This window comes from Chelmon rostratus, chromosome 9, assembly GCF_017976325.1.
Source record: "Chelmon rostratus isolate fCheRos1 chromosome 9, fCheRos1.pri, whole genome shotgun sequence".
NCBI classification, from domain to species: domain Eukaryota; kingdom Metazoa; phylum Chordata; class Actinopteri; order Chaetodontiformes; family Chaetodontidae; genus Chelmon; species Chelmon rostratus.
The window spans coordinates 21,228,051-21,255,784 of NC_055666.1; the positions used below are offsets into that span (position 1 = coordinate 21,228,051).

A 27,734-nucleotide genomic window follows, 5' to 3' on the forward strand; every position below is an offset into this window, starting at 1 on the left:
GAGCTCGCTAACACAGAAAACAGAGAGGAAAAGACAGAGGTGCCGAAAAACAAGATGGGCGAGGTGGCAGGAAGACAGATGGAGGAAAGGAAGGAAGTAATTGCGCTTACAGGTTCTTGACACTTGTGATTCCTCTGAAAGCTTTCCTTGGAACCGCCTGAATCTGGTTCTCACTGAGGTCTCTGGAGGGACAGACAGAGAGACAGACAGGGAGAGGGGGAGAGGGAGGAGACATTAGTTGAGGTATTCCAAGCACTCAAAGATATATGGAGTCAAATGATAAACAAAGCCACAAACATTTGATCTATGACACACACACACACACACACACACACACACACACACACACACACACACACACACATAGCCAATTACAGTACAAAGGCACAGAAGGAGAAAGGGATGGAGGGAGGGGGAGGGGAAGGATGATATGACATTTATGATCAGTGGAACAATTTGGTCCAAAGAGCTTCAAAGACAAAAGGAACTATCAGAAATACTGCTGGCATGAGTCCACCTACCCCCTTGAAGTGTGTGTGTGTGTGTGTGTGTGTGATTAATGGAGAGGTGGTGGCAAGGAAAGAACAAGGAAAGAATCAGAGTAAAACAGCAGTGTGTGTGTGTGTGTGTTTCGCATGTTTCAATGGAAAAGATTTTTTCTTCTAACTTAAGCCCTCCAACAGCGCAGCGTTGCTCTGGCAGAAAAATGAAGCAATCACATCTATTGGGAGAAACCCGAGAACACACACACACACTGTAATACCACCATCAAGCACGCTTTTTTCCGCCTCTCAGTGTTGACTCTTTCCGTCTCTCTCTTTAACACAAACACACACTGAACAATGGCCATGCAAGTTTTTTTTTCCCTCTTTCTTTCTCCGTAATGAATACTGATATGAGCCAAATGATTTTTGACATGACACAACAGACCGGCCTTAACTCTATTAGCGTTTGTTTGTAGGGGATAAGACCTGGCAGGCAAACCAGGTTCAGAAAGCACAATGTAATTAGAGAGAGAGAGAGAGAGAGGTATGAAATATCAGACAAGCTAATCGCCCGATATGCCTTCCAGTCAGCTGCCTGTGAGCTGGTTACACATACTGAACACACATGTGCTAACAAAGTCAATCAGCGGCAGCACACAGATGCATGACCACGCGGATTAGACAGTCAACACACACAAAGAGCAACAGACCTCTGCCTGGGCTTTTCAGTTTGACCTTGACACACACACACACACACACAAGTACCCAGCATGGAAATCAGCCATCCTCTCTGTGGAGAAAGGTAATTATGTACCAACCATACTCATAACATTTTCCCGTCATGCAGCTAAGAATCGCTGCCTCTTACTGGTCAGCTGTCGCAGACAGGCACACATGTGCCCGCACGCACACTTGGGAATAAACATACTCACACGTGGTGTCACACATATATAAACCCCTCACATACATACTGTATATGCTTATGCTGTCTAATTTACACCCACGCACACGTTCACGTACACAGGAGAAAAATTGGTTGTGCATTATTCCAGAGCCAATCAACTTTTATTAGGGCGGTGAATGTTAATTGGCGAGCCGTGCTCGGAAAACAGAAAACTCATTTCCTCAAACTAACAAGGTTTCATCGTTTTGGACTTTCAGCCCCGTGTTTTCTGGCTCATTCCTTTTGTTTGACAAGAGATGAGCGTTCCCCCGATCTCCCTCCCCAGGCCTTGATGGGAAAAGTATGTGCCTGGCATTGTATACTCTTTACGCTAAGAAAATATGTGCTTTTATGTGCAATCTTGCTCAGCGCTTGCGGTAACGAAGGAGCACAAAAAAGGCAAACATTTGACAGACAGGAATGGTATTATGATATTTTAATGTGCAGCACAGCCGGAAAATATTCCTCGTGTTTACACGTCTTGTTTTGAAGGTTTTGACACTTTTTGGGGAGGGATGGGATTTCTCTGAAAGGTTTTTTTTCTGTCTTTGTTGCTCCCATGCTGACGTTCACAGAGCAAATAGGAAACAGATAGAGAGCAAAGCTGTTATCACTCTTGCTCTCTATCCCGCACTCCCCCTTTCTCTATCATTCTCTATTATCTATCATTCCCTCCATCTATCTATCTATCTAACTATCTAACTATATCCATAAATCTATCTTGTTTATCTCTATGATTTGCATCTCTTTTATACCACCCTGCCCTCTGTGGACTGCCAAGAAAACAGAGTGGAAAAAAACGAGAAAAAGAAAAAGCAGAACGAGAACAAGATAAAGAAAAAACATTAAAAAGTCATATTTCAGAGGAGTTCCGTGGCTAATAAATCTTTTATTGCTTTGTTTACCCACCATGATATTTATTTGTTATTTCTTCTAACAGAAGGAAAGCCATCCAAGTCAAATAAAAGCCATTATGAGACTGTGTGTCTCTCTGTCGGCCTTTATGACTCCAGCTGAGTGACTGACACCAGCTCCGGGAGTCCACAGTTTAGGCCGCCATAATAAAACTCATATGTCACGAGGCTTTGAATGAAGTTTTCATCATACGGTTGGTTACTGGTTGGCCATTTGCGCAATTGGTTTTAGGGTTATGGAAATGTTTTTATGTCCGAGCCGCATCCAGCGCTCTTACTGTTTGGTTGACATTTTGGGAGGTGTAAACAAAAGATGGACATCTCATCAGAATTTTATTGGAAACTAAATACAACATGTTATTTTAATGAGTACAGCAGGATTCAATGTGCGAGTGAGAGGAGGGATGGTTGCCCTCCCTAAAATGTGTTTATAGTTATAAAGTATGCATCAGTCTGATAAATGTGTTCGTGGTAATTGTTTAAAGCTGTGCTAGGCAAGATTTTTATGTCCAAATGCAAAGGTCTTCGCAGTTTGAAGCAGAGAACATCCCACCGCCAGATGTGGCAGATTTCCTGAATTGTTCAAAATGAAGTTGTGGTGTGGCCACTGGCAAAGCAAAGGGAGTCACAAACATGTGAGAAAGGTGAATGCTTTGACCCCAAAAAGGCTACAGTAGTCATTGTGTGACCACGTCCAACTCCACCAGACAAACAAACAAAGACATTTAGTGACAAAACTTATCTTGTTCACATGATTCATATGATTCCTGAACAGCAAAGGCCTTAAACCCCCAAAAAACATGGTTTCAAATTCAAAGTGTTCTTTTATTAAATGAAACATTCATTGATAAATGTGCAACAGTCACAGTTTTGGGTGAAAGGTATTATTTACTAAAAGTTTAATTCTGAAAAGCAAAGCTAACTTGCTTCATCAGATTTGATTGAGAGTGGAAACAAAAGCAAACAATCCAACAACTGTTGTCACCATTTGATTCATGTACTTAAAAGCTGATTGGTGCACTGAAGAAGCAATTTGTCCTTCGGAATAACCAAAACTAATCAAACTTTGGCAGAGACTGCTTTGCTCATGTCGGACCGCACTGCACATAACAGGAAGCTGACTGAGAAAATAGGCCTTTCACAGCTTTTAATATTCAAGCAGATGTTTCTGGCTGCCATTTGGCACAGTTTTGATATGACCTTCTGTACTGGCCGATGATAAAAATAAGATGATTTATCATGATGTTTAACTAATATCTGTGCGCATTCGACATCCAGAGCTACGTTATGTCTTCATGTAAACACTAGTCCTCCTCTCGTCTCTGTGTGACTCATACCTGCCGACCTTTGAGCAGAGCAAAGGCTATCACCAACAGGAGATTGGCCTGTGATCCTTGAAAAGGACACTCACTGATGGACTAGCCACACAAGCACAAGAACGCACACAGACGCAGACAGGGCTCATTTGGATAGCGGGATGGTTTGTATACCAGTGTCTAGCAATCTGCTCCCACATTTCAATTATTGGATTTAGCCTTTTTGGTCCTCCTCTATTGCCACAGCATTTGAGAGAGAGGACAATTCATCTCCAAAGAATTCTATTAAAGAGACGGATGGATGTTTGAATTATACATCAGTTCTATTAGGATGACAAGTTCTGTAAATTATAGAGATACTGATTATGAAAACAACTGCATTTCTTTTGAGGAATTGAGGAATCTGAAGAACTGGATGGAGACAAGGGAAACAATCCAAAAGTTCACAAAAGTTCATGTAAGCTAAGTTTAGTATCCACAAGCAGAAGAAGAAGATGAACAAAAAAAAGAAGCAGCAGCAAAAGAAGAAAAATCAGTCTTCCATTATCCATTCCATGTTTGTCATGGCTTCCTAAGTACTATATAATTGATTGAATTTTGACCAAATGTCTTCCAGACCTTCCCCTTTCACCACAGTGACCCCCCACCCTTGGTTAGAGTTTCCCCCAGCCAAGGCCTCTCCTCTCTGGGCATGGCGACTCGCTGTGGCCCCTAGAAGTCTGGCCGAATTGAGGATGACAGCAAGATCCTCCTCCCGTTGAAGTAGCGGCGGTGGTCGTCATGTTGGTGTGTGAGTGTGTGTTTATGTGTGTGTGTGTGTGTGTGTGTGTGTGTGCTCCCAGCTATCACCTCCTCCATATTAAGTTCCATTATTCATGTGAGGAGAATAATAACACTCACCAGGTCACCCTTTGCCGCTTCGGATATTACTGTTAACCCTTTAACGCGCACACACACACCAAAACACACACACAATGCTAAACAATGCTAAACACGACACCGATGTTTAACCCTTAACACACACACACACGTTTGTACGCTGTTTTGCCTCAGTAACACACGTGGAAATATAAAAACAGGCAAATGTGCACACCCATCTAAATTCTTCTAAACATACAGACCAAATTAACTTTTCTCCCAAGCCATCTCACCCTTCTGGTGTGACAGTAGACACCAGATATTAGACGGATCCGGCCTCAGGCTCGTCCAGATATGAGCCAGGGCTGCTCTGAACCATTAACCTGTGAGCAGGGGAGTGGATACAGGCCCGTTTGATTTCATATGGCTTTGTGTCAGAAGGCATCACAGGAGGTCTCAGTTAGACAGAGATGACAAGGAGGGCGGCTGAGGTGTGTACCTGTGTGTCGGCTACAATTTGTGCGTCCCCGCGTGAGAGAAACAGCAGGCAAGTGAGAGTGGATGGGCAACAATGCACAGTATGCATCTCCCTGTGTGTGTTTCTGTGTGTGTCTTTTATTAAAAGACCAGTGACTGTAATGGAAGAAAGAAAGAGAGATGACCCTTGGCTGGGCTCCAGGGGAGACATGAAAAAGAGAGAAGAGAGGAGCAGGAGGGAAGACGAAGGAAAGGGATGGAGAAGGAAGACCTAGGTGGCACAATTTCTTTTTTGAAACCTGAGAGACCTTCAATGGTTAGCTCAAGCCCCTCACTTCCCTTCTTCCTGTCTCTCTTCCTCTTCTCTCACTTTATTTTTCCACCCCTCCCGCTATCTCACTTTCTCTCCCTCTGTCTGTCTCTTTTTCCTCTCCCTTGGGGGCTGTAACTGCATTTAATATTGTTCCATAAAGAGAGTAATAAATATCGACTGCTGGCTAGCTCATATTCCCCTTGTTTTTTAAGGCACTCTACTGTAGGGTAAGACCAAAGTCATGCAGCAGGTATGACAGTGCTCACTGCCTGTACTGTAGAAGTGATTAAATATCTTGTGGTATCTGTAACCTCTGGAACTATTAAAGTGTCCTTTATACCATTTTAACTTACTGTTAAGTGCTACCTTTAAGTCACAATAAATATGGAAAGGCTCAAATGCCTGGGATAGCCGATTGTTCATATGTATTCCTGCTGTAAAAGCAGAATAACTCCTTCAATTCTTGTTAAGAATTGAAGTGGTGAGTCCGATTCAAGCTTTTTCCTCACTTTTTTGTCACATATTTGGCACAAACTGAAAAAAAAAACGAGCACAACACTCCCACTGATACGTGAATGGATTTTCCCACATCACCAGCGGGTAACTGCACAGTGAGTGTAGGCGTGTGCTCATGTGATCTAATGAACATGGATGTATATATTATCACATTACAACAGCAAACAGGGAGGTCTGCTGTTCCAATGTGACATCTGAGTGGAAATAGCTCAAATTCAGCCTCTGTATATGATACTCTAACCATTATTTTATTGGGCAAGTTGAAAAGGAACTTACAGCAATAACCTTCATTCATCCTGGGAAAATGTACTGAGTATAAATGCTGCATTTTGGCAACGCCGCAGACATACTGTGTAGCTCAGACAAAGCTCCATGCATTCAAAAAATGGAGCCTTCCCATTACAACCACGGTCTTCAAGTCTTGGCTACAGAGCCACTCTACTTGAGTGATTCTGACTCGTGCCAACAAACTGGGGGGATATATTATCCAACATGCTGGCAGTGCAGACACTAGGACTGCAGCTCGGGACTGTATATAGTGAAGAATGTTTTTTCTTTTTTTAAATATTTTAGTTTAAGTTTTACAGCTTTAAGTGATTTTTCATTGCCAAATTTTGTCATTGGTTTGGGCTCAAAACTGATGATTGTCTATGGACTCAAATGCATTCTATCCTCACATTTTCTTCTTTTTTTGCCAAGTTTGCAAGTTTTTGTTTGACTCTTCTCAAAAGTTTTTAGCATCCCTACCAAACTGCACGTGTTCCCAGAAAGCGTGTTGTTCATATACTGTAACATAATGAATGTCATTTTGAGGCAACTGGAAAATATTGCTGCAAATAAAGTTCTTCCTTGAAGTTTGTCCTCTGCCTCCTGTGTTCTACACTTGAATGGCGGTCACACCGAATGGTCTTCCTTCTATGTCTTTTTGCCTTTCTCCTTCCAGTCTTTGTAATTCTTCATCAGTCTTTCGACTCAGTGCCCTTGCTTCGTCTTGTAACCCATCCCATCCCTCCTCCTCTCCTATACAACCCTCCCACTCCCCCCTCTTCTCCACTCTCTGTGATTTAATTAAGTGGGCGCTTTATGAATAAAAATATTGCCCCCCTCTATTGATCATGGTAGACGGGAGGATGACAGCCCCGGCTGGCTGGGACGGGACTGGACAGGACAGCCACTCTCCTAACTCGCTCCATTACACTGCTCTAAGTGTGTGTGCATGTGCGTGCGGGTGGACAGGTGTGTGTTTACAAGCGACATTGTGTACGACTGCGCATGGGCGTGTGTGTGTACTCTACAGCCGTATGTCCGTGTGTGTGTGTGTTTGCCAGCGGAACAGCCATCAAGGCCAACAGGGAGCTGTAGCATCTAAATCAAACTAAGCGCTCTCAAAAGCTCTCATGGGCCCTTGCAAATCCTTCATTAGAGACACACACTCACGCACACCTAGGCCACATACACACACTTTTCTGAAACGCCTCCTTTGATACATACACTGCATCAGCATTATAAATGGACATTGTCTGCACTTTTTGTTTCTCTCTCTCTCTCTCTCTGCTGCTCTTTCCCCTCCTCTACCCATCGCTCTCCGTAAGGCTGTAAGTATCTATTATGTTTTGTCGATACTGTAATTAAATTGGACAGCTTAATGCAATTCTCTGTGATCCATAGGCCTTTATGGATATAAAAGCTTTTCTGGCCCTACGCCCGAAAGACGTCCAACAAATTTAGATGAGTTACCATTGGGGAAAAAAAAAAAAGTTGGAGAGGTTAAGGCAGCAGGGCGCACACATGGTCATTTGTAATTGGCTAATTCACTTTAATGTCCCCGACGCCATTTTGTTTTAATACATTTTCGTATTTGAATTGTCATCCGCGGGACTAAGCGATATTACTACTCTGCCTCTCTTTGCTTTTTTTTCTTGTTAGTTCTTCCTTTTCTTCTGGTGCTTCAGCTAAGCGATATTGCAGGCTCTTAGGGACATTTATGGAGCTAATAAAACTTCAGCAGCAAAGGATCAAGAGACGACATTAAGAATGGACGCAGGGAGGAGAGATAGATGGAGGGAGGGGAGGAAGGATTAACAGGCAGGCGAGAAAAGATAGAAACAGTCTATGGAGCGATTGATGGAGGGATGGGGGGAGAGATTGAAGACAGATATTTCTTTGTCTTCCCATTGGATTTTGTATCTCTCATATACATCTAAGAGATATGGTAACGCCACACTGTTACATTCACTCTTTGCCAAACCACAATTTGATTACTAGCTATTCCACCAAGTCCTATAAAACTAAACATAACTGTGAGCGCACTCAGGGTGCTTCACCAATAATGAGATAAATGCATGCTGGAGTAACATACAGGATAAAGTGTTCAACTCTGATGGATTTATCTGAAGGAAAAAGCTGCCATATTACTCCAAATGAAATAGCTGTAATAGCGTTCTCTTAAATTCATTACTGACATGTCAACAGCTGTTTGGTGAGAGATGATGTCACTGTTTTCAAGTGTTGTTTTTCTTGGCTTATCCACTCTATTCTGAGAGCCAATGAAGCAGAGGAATTTTCCTCGACTCACACAGGACGTTGTAATCCCTCAATTAAAAGCACAAAAAGTGTGTTTTACCAGAGAAGCAGGGATATCTTATCTGCTCTGTAACATCAAGGGGATGTAATATCCGCTACATACCAGGTGATTTCTTCATCTTTTAAAACAAGGTGAGAATAATAAATCACACTGGTAACAGGAGAAGGTTGTGTCTCTGCCAACAGCAGATAGCTGCACTCTATTGGCATGCAGTGACGAGTTGAGCCTATTACTTACAGTGACAGAGGAGCACAGATGACTTGTCTTTGGTAAAAGTACGAATACATAGATGCTACAGAAAGCTGCTGAACCTGCCAAATGAACATCTATATTTATTCTTATTGGAGCTGTCTTTGGGTCAGATGGGCAGATATTAAACTGATCAGACGTGCGCAGTGATCACAATCAATTTTCATTACAACTTTGATGCTCTTATTTTTCACAAAGAGAGGATGCATACTGACTTTTGATTGCATATGCATCCATTATTAACATCTACGTGGATAAGTGCAATGTATCACAATGCAATACATCTGTATCAGTCGAACAGAAGACAAACTTGATTCTCCAATGTGAAATGACTTGATCCACAGCAAGAAATGAATATGAGACATTTGAAGCATGATGCAGGATTTTGGGTTGAAGATTCTCATTTTGAAAATGGCCAAAGCTCCTTGACTAAATGGATTTGCTCTTTGGGAAATTGTTCAACAAAGATAAGGTTATTTGAGAGTCCCTTAGTCCAAAAACAGTGTCTAAACCTCTGATTTGACATGCCAATCCTACCTTATCAGTAAGCTAGATCACAGTCTTAGAATATATTCATAAAAGCACTGGATTTAGCGATATGAATTAATAAAGCAAATATTAAAAGTAGAAGCAATAAGAAAGAAAGAGCATCAGCAGGATAAGCACCGGCTAAATGATTAAACCCTTCATTGCATGTGGTAAATGGCTAGGCAAGCCTTTCAAGTAAATGGTGAAGCACGCTGATAAATGGTGGTGGTGTAGGAACAGAAGATGGGTGATGCATAGGCTTTGCCATTAGAGTGAGGATGAACCTAACGACCCTGGGTTCACTCTTTAGCGAATGGCTGAATTGCCGTCATGGAAGGAGAGATGGAAGCATTTTGAAGAAGACGAGTTATTAGAGAGACCACAATGAGGAAGGAGGCACGAGGAGAAGAAAAGACAACAGACGGCAGTCAACAGGAGGTGAGCAGAAGTAATGAGGAGGGGGTTGTGAAGCTGGCAGGTGATGGAGGGAAAAACGGGTGACAGGGGAAAGAAGCAAAAAGGATGCATGGAAGGATGGAAGGAAACACTGAAGGGAGTGGAGAAGGTGCGGAGGATGGACAGTCAGCCAATGGGTGTGGGGGAAAATGGAAAAAATAGAGGCAACGGCAGGTTTGCGTAAAGATCAAGGGATGAGAAGGGGAGTCATGGAGGTGTGGAACGAAGGATAGAGGAGGAGGTGTGAATAAAGAAGCTGACTGTGGCGTTTTGCCTTTATAAGCATCTGGGGAGCACCTCAGCACCCATAAATAATACACTGCAAATTAGCAGATTGGACAGAGGAAGAGGACTGCTGAAAGTGTGTGTGTGTGCTGCAGAGGGGGAGTGAATATGCACTACTGTAGATGTGTGTTTTGAGTGTGTGTCCATATTTAACACTATGCACTGCTTGTTCGGTACAGTGTGTGTCTTTCATCGTCTGTTCATGCCATGCCTTTGTGTGCATCCGTGTGTACGTTTTGTGTTTGTGTGCGTGTATATATAAAGCATCTCTCTGAGTTCTGATCTGTCTCTCAGCAGGTCAGCGTTGTCAAGGTTACTGCAGGCCATTTTGCCGGTGGGCCAATTAACTTTTAGCACAGAAACAGAACAGAACAGCGCAGGTGTCTCAACGGTGCCGGGGTTGGCGAGAGAGAGCGTGTGTGTGTGTGTGGTGTGTCTTTTCTAAGTGTAGAGTATTGAAAGAAACCGACAAGCAGAGAGAAGATGTGCGTGAGATAAAATGAGACAGTGTGTGTGTGTGTGTGTGTGTGTGTGTGTGTGTGTGAAAGAGTACGTGAGAGAGAAGAAGCACAGCAAGCCTTTGTTGTCTCAGTGTTTGGCAAATGGCTGCGTGGCCTTTCATGATGCTGAGAGAAGAATACAACTGAGGGTGAGATGCGGGCAAATGTGAGTCTGAGCACAGCGAGATATAAGGGAGTCAAGGCGTCTGTGTGCCCATGATGACATAATGTGCTCCCTCGCAAAGGTCGGCACAATCCCTTGTGTGCAAAGGAAGTTTATTGAGTCACTCAGGGCCAAAATCTCATGATGTAACGTATCTGACACTAAATATGTGATTATTAATAATATGTGATTATCATTATTAGGACCATAATGGTGGTCTGGCCTTAAAAAAAAAAGCAATTTATCCCTCTGAACTTTTTAGCTGTGTGTCCCATATATTGTTAACTTAAGTTCATCATTTGGAATTTTGGGGTTACTTTTTGTGACAGAGTTTCTGTTTGTGCTGCAAACATGGCAGACAACAATCAAGTACATTGCTTTTGAGACAAAACAAACCTAAATTTGATGTTCGGGAGGCAAAATATGATGATGAAATCTATGCTCCCTATGTAGATTAATTGATGTTTATCCCTAAATATGTTCAAATAACTAAATTCTGACCATGAGGAGCTGGGATGCAGTTTTTGATGCAAAAGGAAATAACTGGTTTGCTAAGGGTTAACTGTGAAGTAACTAATACCCTACAAAGGTGGACCATATTAGCTTAAATGCTGGCAACATTGTTTAGCTATAAAAACAGTCTGGCAACCAGCAAAACAAAATCACAACCCACTGAGCTTCAAAGAGGCTGAATCATGTGTGCAGGTGCGACTGAGTCAAGGAAACTGCAGATTTATATAATATGTTAAAGGACACAATTGGGAATTGACTTCACAGGCCTACAATTAGTAGCACTTAAATGGCATATTTTAAGAGCAGTTCAAAATTATAATCGTTACAATTATTGCCTTTTAAATGACGTGCTGCCAAACGCCTCATGTAACCCTCTCATGTCTGAAAAGCACTTTAAGGGAGAAATTTCTTCTTCTTTGGTGTTTCGTAATGCAGCCATAAAGCAAATGCAAAGAAAGAAAGCATTTACAGTCATTGTATCTGGGTACTTGGTGAAATAAAGTGATTGTGATGGCTAACAGAGCAGACTGTCATCCTCCCTTCCCATGCAGTGGTAGGCTAATTCCTCTGACAGACTGTCTTCCACAATGGCTACTGGCTGCTGCCTTCTTAGCCTGAGGGCCTGTCTGGTTTAGTGAGAGAGTATGTGTGTGTGTGTGTGTGTGAGGGAGAGGTATAGAAAGAGAGAGGAGAGAAAGAGAATGAGAGAAGTTGGAGAGATGGACAAAGAGAAAGGAATAAAAGAGACAACTAGGGAGAAAGAAAGCACTTTTGTGTACGACTGTGTGTATGTTAGTGTGAGTGTGTGTGTGGTTGCTATGCTGTGTCTAAGCCCTAATCTCTTTAGTAAGCCCCATGATCCAGTTAGAAACAGCAAGTGGCTAATGTCAGGGCTAACTGGAAGAGAGGGATCTATGTGAGTGTGTGTTTATAAATGTTTGTGTGTATGCCTCTGACTGAATCCATATCCTTGTTGAGACTGTCAGCATCTACCTGTAATACAACATGAGTGTTTGTGTACTGGGCGAGTAAATGTTATCGTGCCTGCAACCGCATCCACTTCCATGTACGTGTGCTCATAATTTTCTGCTCGTGCATGTGTATGTGTGTGTGTGTGTGTGTGTGTGTTGCAGGGTGTGTCTGAAAAGCAGCAGTGCCCATTAAGGCTAGGAGATTAGATTGAGTGGATCCAGATTCTGCTCCATTGTTCCTCTCCAGCAGGCTCTCTCTGTGGTTTGAGGAAAACAGGTGCAGGAAATGGATTTTTAGTTAATTTGCCTGGTCAAATCAGGGTTAAAAAAGAGAAGGAAAAAAAAAAAAGTTTATTGGATTTAATGTCAGGTCGCTATTGACTAAATGCAAAGTGATTCTCTGCGATCAGCAGAGTTAAGGAAGCAGCAAATACGGTTTCCTTCTAGGAAAACCGAGATGTAGTGTAAGTGAAATTATCCTGCTCCTTTTAATTTATTCACTGAAGAATTACATCTTATCACAGGTTTTTGGCCCAGTTTTCATGAAAACTGATGAAAGTAGATATGTCGCTGACTTTTATCACACTACTGTTTTGTGAGAATATGAATAAATAATACACAAATAAATTATAAATAACCTAAATTTGACGAATCATGTAACTTACACATTGTACAAGGAAAATCTTTTCTTGTCAAACTCAAAAACACTAGAATTAATCTGATCAAAAATGCCTCAGTTTGTTGATTTTTCTGCCCTCTTTCAAACCAATGTTTAGCTTTTCAAATTCAAACAACCTGTGTATTATCTTTGTACGTGATGCTATTTCATATGCGGTACATTCGGCGCCGCATGTAGATGAATGTTTTAAATGTGCCTGAAGCCGCCATAGTATGATTAAAATGGACGTGGTGATCAGCAGTTTTGTCACATAGGGTAAAAGTACAGCTAGCTCACCCGCTGCCATAATAAACGATAAGACGCTGACACAACGGGAATGATGAATGCTCTGAACTAATGGCTGCTTGCTCGCTCAACACGCATACATAAATATAGCCGACTCTTTTTTTCCTCTTCCACGTATCTCTCTTTTCCCAGGCAGTTATTGTACATGACAAAAAAAAAGAAAAGAAACGACCTGTCCTGCAAAAATTGTATTGCACCATTCCTTCATTCCAGAAAATTCTACTCCAAAACACCTTGTATAACAGCATGTGAGTGAATGTAGTCCGCCTCAAACGTTGTGATATGAAAATCATTCATGCCCTGAAGGAATATATGGAGAGGAATAAAGGATGGATGCAGACAGACAGAAATTGAACCAAATTCTGCCCTCCCACCCAATCACACTGCATCACAAATCACCAGCCCTGCCGCTAATTCAGGGGCGATGCGGTGCGCAGGCCTTGGCATGTGGCATATGCCGTGTGTGCGAGCATGTGTGTGTTTGTGTGTAGAAGTGTGCGTTTGCATATTATAGTTGGGAGATAAGAGAGAGAGAGAGAGAAGGAAAAGATGATTTAGGAGTAATGAGAGCCGGTAAAATCATGGTGCCCGGCGGCATTATGGGACTAAATCTAATCTGCTAATGGAGAGGGGGGCGTGGGCTGGTGGTGGGAGGGTGAGGGAGGGGGGAGGAAGGGCAGGAGTGGGAGGGAAAGAAGATGAGGAAGGGAAAGGCAATGGCAGGAATGAAGGTTGAGGAGAAAGGAATGGATGGAGGGCAGGAAGGACAGAAAAGAGGAAAGGAGGAAAGAGGAAGGAGGAGGAGGTGAAGAGGAAGGAAACAGTGGGAGAAATGACAAGGGAGAAGGTCTAAGACAGAGTAGAGCGCAGGGGAGGAAACATGGATGGGAGGGAAATAAATGAAGAAGAACCAACGGACAGTGACTAAAAAGAGGACGTAAAAGAAACCAAAGTGAGGGAATGAGGATGATGAGAATAGCAGAAGATTAGGGTGGAAAGGAGAAGCATAGAGATGAAGATGAGGAGAAGAGCACAATACTAAACAAAGGAGGGGAAATGTGACAATTAAAGAGAGAAAGCAAGAATCTGGAGGGAGAAAAAAGGTCAAGGACACAGTGGGAGGATGGAAGGTGAGTTTAGAGTGTTAGAGGAACAACCTGGGGTGGAGGCATTGGGAGGGCAGCGCCCAGGGGAGCACCATCAGCACATATTGCTATCACATGTGTACAAAACGCTCTTTCTAAATCAAACACATACACACACGCAGATGGACAAAGCCTGCACACAATCCTTACATGACGCGCTGTACGTGCAACAACACAAACAGGCGCACCACCCTCACACACAAACACAGACCCACACCCTCGGCAGAAGGCAGCCATTGAGAGGTAATTGCCCCAGACTGTTAATGTTTTCCAGGATAAAACTACACCACTCTTTACAAGGCCGGGCTAATTTCACGACTTCAAGTCTTTACCTCAGCGAAATGGCTGACAACCGCATTACAACCACTCCAAAGAGATACGTCAGAAAGAAATCAGAGGTAGATAATACTCTATATACTTCGCTATCCGGCGGTGCTGGGGGTGTGTGCATGATTTTTTTTTTTCCAAAATGGGAACCCTCATGTTGAAGATGTACAGCATGGGTGCATCCTGTAATGATTAGTTACTGAATCAAACTATTGTGATAGCTGTGTAGTAATTATTCAAGCAAAATGCCAAATATTTGTTGGTACCAGGTTCTTTCAAGAGTTTGCTGCTTATATGAATTTGAATATATTTGGGTTTTGGACTGTTGGATAGCGTGATGGGCATTTTTCACCATGTTTAATATACTTGGGAATGTGCTAGATTAGTCAACGAGACATTGCTTCCCTCACTAGTCAGCCCTGGAAATACTAGTCAGTGAAACTTATAACTTTATTAAAGTGCACATCTAAATGACAGGATAAGAGTAATAATCATAAAGTATGGTATAAAGTGTCACTTTTCAGCAGCATTGCAAGTATGATTTGGTTGTTGAAGAATGAAACTCTTCATTCACAATTCTGACTTTTTTTGAGTGCTTTCTCAATTTTCCACAAGTCGACTAGTCTAAGTTAAAATTTCCATTTAAATGTCAGGGAAATCAATTCTTAGGAACGTCCCTATTACATACCGAACGATTAATCGGCTAATTGAGAAAATAATAGAGGGATTAATCAGTGATGAAAATAGTGGTTAGTTGCAGACAGCAATGGTTCTTAATGGGCTGCAGAGGGAGCGAACGATGAGTCATCAGCAAAATCACTGCTGTCAATCTAGAGTATGAGTCATCTGTAAATCATATGCAGTCCCTTGGTAAAACTGATTTATTTTCACATGTCACATCCTCTTCATGTAGATCATGTGAGGCTGAAACTGTCCTGTGAAAACAAAGTACGCTCACCTCACTCTGGCTGGGTGGCCTGCGCTGCACTAAGGAAAGCGACTGTCAGACTGTCAGATCTTATTGTATTCCGCTCTATCATATCACATTGTTTCAAATCATTTTTATGACTCATGTGTCTGTGATCATTTTAGTTTATAAATACAATCTGTAGGCCCAGTTGGAAATTGAACCTTGGGCCACAGTGGTAAACTACAAGGGTTTGAAATCCAGACACCCTGTGAAACTGCACCAAAACCTCAACAATCTGCTATGAGCAACACAAACAGAGCAGAGCCACATGGCAACTCCATTATCTTGATAGTAAACAGGACCCCAGCTCTGCAAATTACAGTATCTAAGCTACGGCATCAACACACAACAACTAGCTAAGAGGTCCAAAACATACAATATAGTATGGTTGTACTGGTGCATTACTGTATTACTGTAAGACTGTCCACTAACTGCATTTCTTCACAGCCCTTAGCCTCAAAGAGACTTAACCTTAAGCACATTAAATGTAACTCTAACTCTTAAATTCCCCCTTTCACAGTCGATAACTATTAAAAAAAAAGACATTGCTTCCCCCCAAAAACACTTTCACAAAGGTCCTCAAGAGTGTAGAAAAATAAGTCCTGGTTCACTATAAATCAAAGCGAGACGAAAGCCAACCATTACGCTGGCACTGATGCTGAACAGCAGCGGGATACAGTGTCAAGCTATAACGTCTTGTGTTTAGCCGTTTGATTCACAGGTCGGGAAAAGAAAACACACATGCAACATTACACTGCAGCTTAGACAATTACGGAAAATTACGCTGAAACTCTGCAGTGGTTCGTGCCTTTATGAGGTAATGTACAGTTACAATACATGCGACTGTAACTTCCCTGACTCACTCAGGTCACAGGCATGCAGCTGCAATCAAATAGCCATTACAGTGCTGAATGATACTGCTGAGGGAAAGCAGACAAGGTAAGAGATAGGGTCAAAAGCACTGTTACTGAATAAATTACAACAAATAATCTCTATCTCTCTTATTTGAATGAGCAAGCTGACAAAAAACACACTTTCTGTAGATGAACAACATCTACTGTTGTACAATATTTAAATAGAATAGAGCAGAATACAACAGGCAGGGTAGAAAGCCGCCCAATGGAGCTCAAACCCCACCCAGCAGGTAGGCCGCCTCCATCAGAGCACCTTGCCTGCAGAGACCAGAAGGGTTTCCAGACAGTAGATGGCGCTGAAATGCTTCTCTGTGCTCCTTCTCAGCTCAATCAATGCATTCAAATCACTATCACACTCTGCCTCAGCATCAATACCTACAGATCACTGACGCTCTAGAGACAACACCATCAGATTCCCCCTGTATACATCATTTTTACTCGTGAGGAAAACTGACTAATCACCACGTCCCGCACTTGGTGAACTTCCAAAGCAGCACACACACCTTTTAAATGCATCTGCAAGAACAAGCATAATCTATATTCAGCATGGATGACAGAGATAAAGATTATTCCGCTTGCATAAATTAGGGCACAACAGAGAGAGTGAGCGAGCATAAACGAATCTTGTGTCTTTGCATTAAAACCTGTTGTCATTTATATTAGATGTGTCATTAGCCTGGGTACACTGAAAACAATTCAGATGTAGCGCTGCATAATTTCCCCACTAAATGCCCTCCAAATTTGTCACTGTCGGACATGAATCAAACTGACATGCTGTTCATTAAGCGGCCGGATGGAAGGCAGAGTTGGCTCAGAGAGGGGAAACAGGGGAAGAAAAGGGATTTCTGAATTTTTCTTTTTTTCTTTCCCCCCACACACACACCTGTTGTGTGTCCTTTCGGTCTCTCCTTCTTTTGCTTGGGTCTGTCCGTCCGTCCGCAGTCTCTGTCTTTCTTCTTTCTACAAAGAAGAAAGACAGACACTGGAGGGATCTGTGAATCATTATCCTCTGCTCACCTCGTGACACCGAGAAACTAATAGGCTCCCAGCAGGGAATACGAGTGTGTGTGTGTGTGTGTGTGTGTGTGTGTGTGAAAGCTTGTGTAGGGAAAATACATCTCTGAAGATATACTGTCATGTTTACATTTCTACTGTATGTTCAGTTGTATGTTTTTGTACTCTAATCATACATGTTCAAACATGTGCATCCATGTAGTGAGTGTGTGTGTGTGTGTGTGTGTGTGTGTGTGTGTGTGCGTAGACCCATGTGTATTTGCACAAATACTCAAGAGGGTGTTTCTGTGTGTGTAAGCGCGTGTGTGTGTTTCTCATTTCCTCCATGTAGAGATTAGGGCCGAAGAAGAGCAGCACTATCAGGCAGCTGGAAATTAGATCTCAGTAGGGGACTCGACTCCTCTGCCTTCCTTTTCATCCCTTCTTCCACTCCTCTTTCTAATCCTCCTCCTCTCCTGCTTCTCCTCTTTCACCTCCTTTTCTTATCCTCTCTTATATCTGTGCTTTCACCACTCTATATCCTTCACATCTGTCACTCCTTTAGCACTTTTGTTTATCACAGCTTTACCTGTCTCTACCTGGAGCTCTCTTTCCCTTCTCTTTTCTGTCCATTCATTTATTCCTCCATATACTCCTCTTCTCCCTCTCTCTGCTAAAAATTAGGTCCCTACCTCATTTTCTTTCTGATTTACGCTTTATCTCATTCCAGCCTCCTCCATCAATCTAGTCTATCCGTTTTCTGGTGCAGAGGAGATCCTCAATATCTGAAATGCATACAATCTTTAGTAACAGATACGTAATATATAAAATGTACATTGCTTAGCCAATAACAGCACGCAGGGTGTGTGGGCGGGACTCTTGAACATTGTTGCGACCAGGTGCCGCATCCAAAAGGAGCCATTGAGCCGGGGAGGAGAGGCCAACTTTGAATGTTGTGCTTACAAACCACACCTGCAAATCCTGCTCATTCTGCCTTTCACATCCAGATCCAGTTTACTGCTCATTTCAATCGAACTGTTGCTGAAATCATGAAATGTGTTACTTTCTGTGCTGCACACAGACTTTTCCAGGAAAGACTTCACACGTTTACAACATCCAGTCAACCGGGGACAGACTGAAGAGTTATTGTGTTGCTCCAGTTGGCCGTCAACTGGCACAAAAGACACATCTTGTTATATTATATTTATATGACAGTGTCTCATTTAATTACTTCAATATATCTGGACAGCCTTTAACTTTTCAGAATAAAAACTACAGTGCAATACATACGAGATAGCAAATTAGAAACAGACAAGTGCATGACAAGCAAACATGATAGTGAACAATGATCTCAGCAACAAAGGACCTCAAGCACAGTGATAGAAGCTGTTCAAGATACTGGAAGCTGCATCTGTTGGCACGAGGAGGTGGATACGGCCATGTCCCCGTGCCATACTTTTCATCTCGTCTCCCCTTCTTCTCGTCTGGCGATCCGACGTCACCGTGACAACAGCAAAACAAACACGGCACAAGCCACGGTTTTGCAGATCAACACTTCATTGTCGAGATCTGACGTCTCGTCATGGAAAAGTTATGAGAGAAATAAATCTATCTTGAACAATCTGTTGGACTTCGTGTTCAGTTCCACTGGAAGCACGCAGCATCACATCATTGTGGCTGCTGCATGCTGTTTGTGCATGTGTGTGTGTGTGTGTGTGATGTAGTTGATGTTAGAGCACGACATAAAGAAATGCAACATATCAGCTACAAATATAAAAAAGTGGCTCAATAAAAAACAGTGTATTAGAGTTAATCAGATAATTACAGAAGTGGCTCCACGAGGAGCTTGGATGTCTCTCAGCGGTGAAAATACATTGCACAATTATTGCATGTTTTTTTTTTAAACTAAGGCGAAAAACATTTCAAAAGAATCAGCACAGCATCCACAGAAGAGAAGGCGCTCCAAGATTAGAAACACCCACTAAAATATGCATATAATACTTTTATGAGGTTGAATGGTTTCGTATTGAAAGAGTCTTCAGCGTATATGTGTGTGTGTGCGTGTGCACGTGTGTCAGTGTAGAGTCTATTGGGTATTTCCAGGAAGTGGTAGCCAAACTAAGTTTATTATCTCTCTTCCTTAATCAAATCAGCGAGAGTGAAACATGTAGAACAGGACACCATTTCCTGTGAACTCACACTCTCTCTCTCTCTCACACACACACACACTCACACACACACGCACACACACACACAAAGCTGCTATCTTGACTCAAACATCTACCAAGTGTAACCGTTGTGCCAAAGAGAGGAAATCCCTTCACAACCCACACCTACTCGCGACGTATTACACTCTAGTTTGTGTGTGTGTCTGAGCTTCTGTGCGTGTGTGTGTGTGTGTGCTTGTTTAGTCTGCAGATGCTATCTGTGCCTCTCAATGACAGAAAGGAAGGAAATGAACAGTCAGTCACACTGACAGCCACACAGTCGCGACCGGACACAACTAACACTCTGTTCAGATAAATCTCTTCATCTCATATTTTGGGCATCACGCTGTTCAAACTGCTGACACACGATCTGTCAAGAAATCTGCAATTCAAAAGCAGACAGCAATTCCTCCTAGCGTTGCAGGTAAGTGCTTTTTTATAGTTTGCATGAGCAGAGCGACAAAACATTTTCCTCTCATTTTTTGCAAAAATGTTTTGACAATGCACAGCAGACTCCTGATTTCCTAATTAAAGAAAAATATGTTTTAACAGTGATATATTTTCATCAGGTGAGTTGAAATGTTTAGAAATGGGAAGTTCTTCAGGCACGAACACATAAACTCTACTTAAAGCTTGTCGAGCTGTCATGTTCCTGCCAATATAACATTTCCTGTCCATCAATCAACATGCTGTTCTTTTGTTTCCCTCCCTCTCATCATCCTTATACTCTTCATCTTGCCTGCTGAACACATACACTGTCAGTGTTTATGTTCTCCATCCTATTGTCCTTCCTATTCGTCTCTTTTCCTACCTATACCCCCCACCAACTGTCGTTTTACATTTACAGACATACAAGCCGAGCCACTCTCAGGTCTAGCAACTTAACCGCTGAGAGCACTTAGTGTGGTGGCTTGTATGCAGTTTTTCATATGTGTTGCTGTTTGTCAGTTTGTGAGCATGTGCATCTCCCTGTATTTATTTGTCTGAGCATGAGAGTAAATGTGAGGCGCTCTCCTCCTCGACAGGCTAAAGGTATAAAGCCACCGAGATTACATGTGGCGCCGTCGGCCATGTAGACACTAATCAAATATACGATCCCTGTGTCAAGTCTCAATGGGCCGGTAGAGAAAAAGAAAGATGGGGTGCAGCAGGAGAGAGTGATGCACAGATCTGGGCAGGCCAGCCTTGTTTGACCTGTTAGAGGAAATGTGGGAGGATGGAGAGAAAGTGGAAGAGATGGAAGGGGAGAGAGGGAGGCAAGATTATAAAATACACACACACCCACACACACAAAAGACATTCATAAATCACCCCATCTAAATGTTAATTGGTGGCAAATGGCACGTTTGAATAGGTTAAGTGGACCCTCTGAATTAGTGTACCTTACGTAGGTGGTTCAATAAAAGCCCATTTCTAAACCCATAATTCCCCAAATATCATTTGTGTCAAACAGCAGAGCACTCGATTGCATATCCTGAGACAGACTGTGTAGTTTCGGGGGACAAGTGAAGCACTGGATCATTTAATTCAATAAGAAACTGAAGTCTGACTCTTAAAGGGTCAGTTCACCAAATGTAGCATGTAGCTAGTGTACACAAGGCGCAAAAGGTGGCCCACCTGACCGCTAAGCACCACCAAGGGAGGAGTTGTGGAGCTTAAGCGGGCCAGTTGGAAGCATTTGACCATTTTGCCGAGTGGAAAATTAATTTCCATGCATTGCAGATACACTACTCCTTCTTTTTTTGAACTGCACGGACCACCAAGTATCCTCTGGGGCCGATTAAACTCTCAGTGTCACTTACAGAGAGGTTGGGAGGGTTAAGTGGACCGGCTGAGCACTAGACAGACAGAAGTAAATTACTACAATGACAAACTACTGCACTGCTTGTATGAGTCCCACTGCGCTCTGTGACATGGTGGCGTGTGTGTGCCAGCCCCCGTGTAGTAATCTGAATCGCTAAAAACACACACACACAAACACTGAGAAAAATGCTGCTTTAAGGGCGAGGAGGCCCAGGCAGCAAGCCTCCATCTGAGGTGACCTCAGTGATCATGACATCATGAGGTAGGCTTGATTTATATGCATGCTGTGCTGAGGAGCATATTCAAACACACAGGCCCCTGGGTGGAGCAGAGGGAGCCCTTCAGGAAGGAAAAGGAAGCAGCCAGGGAAGGAGGAGAGAGGAAGGGTTGTGGCAGTATAAAGAAAAGGAGGTGGAGATGGGAAACTAGGAAAGGAGGGGAGAGATAAAGAAAGGAGAGAAGAAAAAGGGGGGAAGTTAAAAGAGAAGGCAAGGTGAGGAGCGTAAAGAAGCACATATGCTCGAAGAAATAGATGAAGTGAGGAAAACATGGGGAGGAGAAGGAACGAGGAGAGGGAATAATGAAAGACGGATGAAAAGAGAGGAGAAGTCAGAAGGTAATAGTGTATGTTCGTAGAAAATGAATGAATGACCTCCACCCTGCTTGTGTCCTACAGCTGCCACGCACGCACACACACACACACACACACACACACACACGCGCGTTCACACAGCGTCCCGGAGCTGAGTGTGTGATTAACTGTAAGGTTATATGATCCATTTACATCATAACCAGGTGCATTGTACTGGATTATCAGCTGAGGTCACCCCTCCTCCCTTCCTCTCGCACTTCACCGCATGTGTGTGTGTTCGTGTGTGCGTATTTGAGATGACTCGAGGGTGCTGTGTCTTTGTGTGTGAGTGCACCTGAGGCAGCGGACAATAAGAAACGGAGATAGAGAGTATGGTTTTATTGAAGCTAAAATTATTCAAGGTTGGTGGTTGATTTGTGCACTAATTGGATTTGGTATTGAAAAGAGAATATATTGTATTATAGCGTTACCAAAGGTCAATGGAAAGCCTCAAACCGCTGAGCACACACGGCCAATGTGACATTTTGTTGATTAGAAGTTCTTTAAAGTTTGATTTCCTCTTGATTTTTATAGCTGTTGGCTCTATTGCCTGAGTGCAGCGTAATCACTATCGTTTAAATGCCCCAAACCATCCTTTCATCCACCCGTGCTATGCTCTAACCCACTTGTCCTACTCAGTATTGCCAGGTGCTTGTGTGGCGCACGCAGGTCGCCAGCAACACACATTCAGACAGAAGAACACATTCGGCCACATCTAGCGTATTTGTTATTTTAAATATGTCAATCTGATTTGTTGAGGCGATCAAAAATCTGCAAACATTTCCAACTGAGTCTGATGGATCACCAAACCAAGCTACCAGGGAGTCAAAGTAATTATTTTCGTAACTTCATTTGAGCCAGAGACAGCAGTAATGTTTCCTTAAAAACATTAGTCCACATAAATTTGGTCCAGGCAACCACTTCTCCACTCCTCATTTAACTCCTTTAACTTCTAAGAGCTGGACTGAAATTGACTTTAGGCTGTTTTTGAGATGCAACATTGACTTAAATTTAAGTCTTGAAATTTGGTCGCCGTTCTCTATTAAAGGCCTTTTTATTGTCTTTATAATAATTACTTTCCTGCTTTGCGTTGCAGTCTGATTTAAAAGTAAGTGGTGAAAGATTTCCTTCCATATTGCCAGTCAACTTGGCCATTCTCTTTGCAATAACTTAAATTTAGAGGAAACTGGAAAAATACTTATTGTGGACTGTATAAATCCTCACATATTCAGTTTTGTAAATGTTCATTATCCTGAAGTCATATTTTTACAAGTTTGGCAGGCATCACATCAAGAGTCAGTAACATGGCAATCAAAGCATAAATGCAGCTGGAGTGTTCCTGTAAACTCACAAACTCTTGTGCAGTGATATAATTTGATGTTTGAAGAGTTTGTGTGTGCGTACGCGCACGGATGCGCAGCTACTCATGCTGAGCTGTGTGGGCTTCAGGACACACATTCACACACACACACACACACACACGCACACACACACAAACACACATATGCAGACACAGCTACAGTAACTAACTCATTAAAACGGCTCATTTCACCCCAACCTCAGCCAACACACACACTGCTCTCTGATCCAAGGGCTACACACACACACACACACATACACACACACATATGGACCGCAGGCTTAGCCCCAGTTGCACACACACACATACGCACACACACATACAAGACTAACTGTGTCACTTCCGGATTTAATCATATTTAGCTTTTCTCTGCATCGTCTATCTTTATCTCTTCCTGTTGTTGAGGTGACGGGAAAAACATCAAAAGGCACAACAGCAAAAAAAAGTACAGTAATTATGAATGAAATGAGAGCTGGATGTTCAAAAATTGGAAAGCTTTGCAAAAACCTGAAATCAGAAGTCTAATTCTGAAGAATTACCTTAATTTGGTATCAAATTGCAAATAATTCTTGAAAGTACACGATTATCTTGTCTTGCTGCTGATTGTGAGTATTGAAAACTAATTGAAAATTGTACAAATAAGATCAAAAATCTAAAAATGAAAGTGAAAACAGGGTTCAAATGTAATATCCTGTTGCTGAGACATTATGCAGGTTCTCCATTTATTGATTTTCTCATTACTTACAGGGACGCTGCCAGATATTCTACCGTTCATGTTTTTCTCCACATTTGTCTTCATTTATTAAAATAATATTTTAAGTTGTCCTCAAATTTGAGAATAAAATGAATCTATTTTGACAGTACCATTTAAGTTTATTCCTTTGATTACAGAACAGTAAATCTTACAGACTGTCTCCACTATATTTTGTCTGCAGCAACATTTTAACTGTGTCCATGTGAAAAAAAACGTCCATAAAACATTTCTGGCTTGAAATAATACATAAATGTATTTATAAATTGAGAAGTAACGACAGAGTATTTTGATATCTCTGCTGCTGAGTGCTTCCACTACCCTGAAATGGTATTTTAATTTTATACACAAAAACCACTACCTCCCTGCCAACAAAAAACAAAAAAACAATTGTTTTCTCGTCCTACGTAGCAACGTATTTAGAGTATTTTGTATGAGCATTCTTGAACCTCATGGAGCTGTGTTATATCAATCAACAGCAGGTAGTGGAAAAATGGACATTTCTTATGAATGACATGGGAAGAGGGAACTGCCTGCACTTGAGAACAAGTAAGAGTAGAAAGCAAGTCAAAAACCTGAAGACAAAAAAGAGGCAGACGGACGTTTCAGAAAGAGACAGAAGATGAAAAAGAGAGAGCAGAAAGGCAGGGACACAAAGACAGAATCTCTCATCACCACTGACAAAAGCAGAGGTGATTTCCAGTCTTTGTCTCCCCGACGGTTTCCACTTCAGCCACAGAAGAGTTCGCTGGTGTCAAACTGAGCCAGCAGAGTTTCACTAAAGCTTTCACACAGAACAGTCAGTTCCACAAGAAAAAGCCTCGAGTTCTCCAAGCGTAAAACACTTTCTCTAACAGCTTAGTTATCATATATACAGTCTGTTTTTTTTTCCTAAAATAGATTTTATTGCCTTATGATAGGATTTATTTTAAGTACAGAGTACGTTTATTTTTTATAATTAGTGTGCAGACAGTTTAGGCTTGAAATATTGCCCTTTTTCTTCTGTTCTTTCTTACATAGAAAATCTAACGGGAGCGTTCTGTAGTGATGTGAGTTCTTGGGAGGCAGAAATTACATTTATTTTCGTTCAATGCATTTACTACCTTCATTGTCAGAATCTTCACAATTTAATGTTTTTAGGTCAGTGGGTTCTTGATTATGCAGGTATGTATTTAAAGTACTCGCTGCACTATATTCGACTGAAAACAAGCTAAAAAATGTAATTCAAACTATAAGTACTTTTTATATTATAGAATATCCCGTATGGCAATGTTCAAATAAAAAATCTGGAGCACTGCAGCACTCTTCAATCATTATATACACTTAAACACTAACGCCAAATAATAATACGCTAATACTGTACTTGGAAATCTGAAGATTAAACCCCTGCATGTTTATTGTCCTTGGCCAATAAAGTAATTCAACCTCTGAAAATATTTTCTTTTCTGCATTAGTTCATCCAACTCAGACTGATTGAAGGAAGGAGACTCTAAAGCTCACCCTCTGTCAGTCAACCTTAGGCCCTCAGCTAAAAAAAATATAACCACCCCCGATATTTTTTTTGTCCAGAAAACCTCAAAACCATGAAATCTCCCCCTTCTTTATCCAATTTTTCCTTCAGGACCCAGAAAAACATCCACCACCTCCTGGCCTCCCAGAAATCTGGTTCCAGTTTGGGGCAGCGCTGAGTTTGAGGGTGGGGGCGGCTCCGAGGCAGCTGACGCTTATAAATAAATAACTAGAAAGAACGCAACATATCCACAATCTCTCCACATCTTTATGATTTTTTAATGTGGCTTCTTTCCCCCTTTTTTATTCAGTATTTTCCGTCTGCCATTTCTTCAATTTCGTCATTCTATTCCTGCGTTTTACAAGAATACAGATAGACACGGTTGTTGTTTTCATGTTTCATGATGTAGCCGGGTAGTAATTTCAGTCTTTAGAGTCCGATAGTAAGGATTTCATGGATTGAGACGTTATACTAACGTGCCAAGTCTGCAGGCCTCCTGTTTATTCTCTGGTTTTGTGACTTTTTTATTTTCTCTATATACGTGCTCCCTCAGATCTCTGTGGCCTCGATGTAGCCTCTTGAGCTATTTTTGCTTGTTGCTTTTGTAGTTTTCTCTTCTCTCTCTCTCATCTCTGTCACACACACCTGATCTGTACGCAGTGCTTGTCCCTTCTGTTCTATCCATGCCAGGGGTGTGAGTGTGTGTGTGTGTGTGTGTGTGTGTGTGTGCGGGTCTGTGCCCTGAATCTTTTCTTAAACCCCTTCAACTTGGACTACAGGGGGGTTGCTATCACGAAATAACTGCAGGAGAAAAAACTCACTTTGATTGAGTGGCATAGGGGTACTTAAATGGAGCATAAACAACCATGCACGTGTTGCTTTATCAAGTATTTCTAAAGGGAAAACTAGTCTCACAGATAAAAGGCTTTCACAAATGTGATGTACAGAATACACAGAAGTGTCTGAAGTTAGGTTACCATGTGGTGCATTGGTCTTGACACCTTTATGGGACACATATGGCTACAGAGACATACCAGAGCAGAGGCGTAGCAGCACAAAAACCACGTCCAACAGCATCAACATAACCACTAATCACCTCAAGCCTTGTACACTTAACCTGCACCACCAAATATGCATGCACATGAAATACCGTACTGTAAACCAGTAAAGTAAAGGCACTACAAGATGTTGGAGCAGAAATAAAGCCATTTAAGACTGTAATATGATAAACTATCATATTTAGTGTAAGTTCATTCAGTGCCACGCAGTAATGCAGCTGAGTGCTGTAACATCAAGGATTCAAGGGTTGGATGTCAAGAAGCACTGCATCAATGAGCGATTAGCACACATGCAAGTTGTGAAAACAATGTTTTGATTTTTTTTTCTTCTTTTTTGCATTCATCCTTCAAATCTCAGATGTTCAAGCCTCTAAGAACTCATCAAAGGGCCAAGTCCTTTGACAAAAAAGTAAAAACGGCAAAATGTACACTATGATTGATTACCTTTCCAAAGCAATTTTTAGGTCTCTACAAATCCATTTTCATATCGTACTGAAAGAACTGAAGCCAGCAGCTGCCTGGGAGGTAAAAATCAAGGTAAAAACCTGAGTGCTTTTAAAAGTGGTCACAAGAAATGTCTCGTTTGTCACGTCATGGCTGGCCAGGAGTTTGGGGTGGCTTGATGGGTCAAGCACAGGACTTTAACCCAGGGGACTGGGGTGAACCCAAAAGTGAAGGTTGATTTTCTCCGTAGATGAAGTAATGTAATATATGTAACTTGGGTAATATGTATATGTATATGTAATATGTGTGCATCATACGTAACTAATGCACTTAGTTTAAGCCAAACTATGATCTTTTCCTAATCAAGTACTCTTTTTTGTATAAACCTAATCAAGGTTCGACTGTTTCACACAATTAACCACGTGTTTCTTATTGTTTTCAGCAAACTTTATTATGAAAATCTAACCAGACATTGCTAACCAGATGTTGCATATTTATTCTTGCTAACTTGACCGTGGAGCCTTACACATTGAAAATGACACTGTGACGCCAAGGTCTCCTGATCATGTGTCAATAAGTGACGAGT

The 27,734-nt window shown here is 41.9% G+C and overlaps 1 protein-coding gene across 1 annotated transcript in view; it reads right to left on the reverse strand.

The window, feature by feature from the left end:
• The window catches only part of slit3 (slit homolog 3 (Drosophila)), a 241,586-nt gene that overhangs the window by 112,105 nt on the left and 101,747 nt on the right, over positions 1-27,734 (reverse strand). Inside the window, exon 5 of the mRNA XM_041943676.1 lies at positions 111-182. Coding sequence (XP_041799610.1) covers positions 111-182 — 72 coding nt within the window. The remainder of the gene's footprint in view (positions 1-110; positions 183-27,734) is intronic.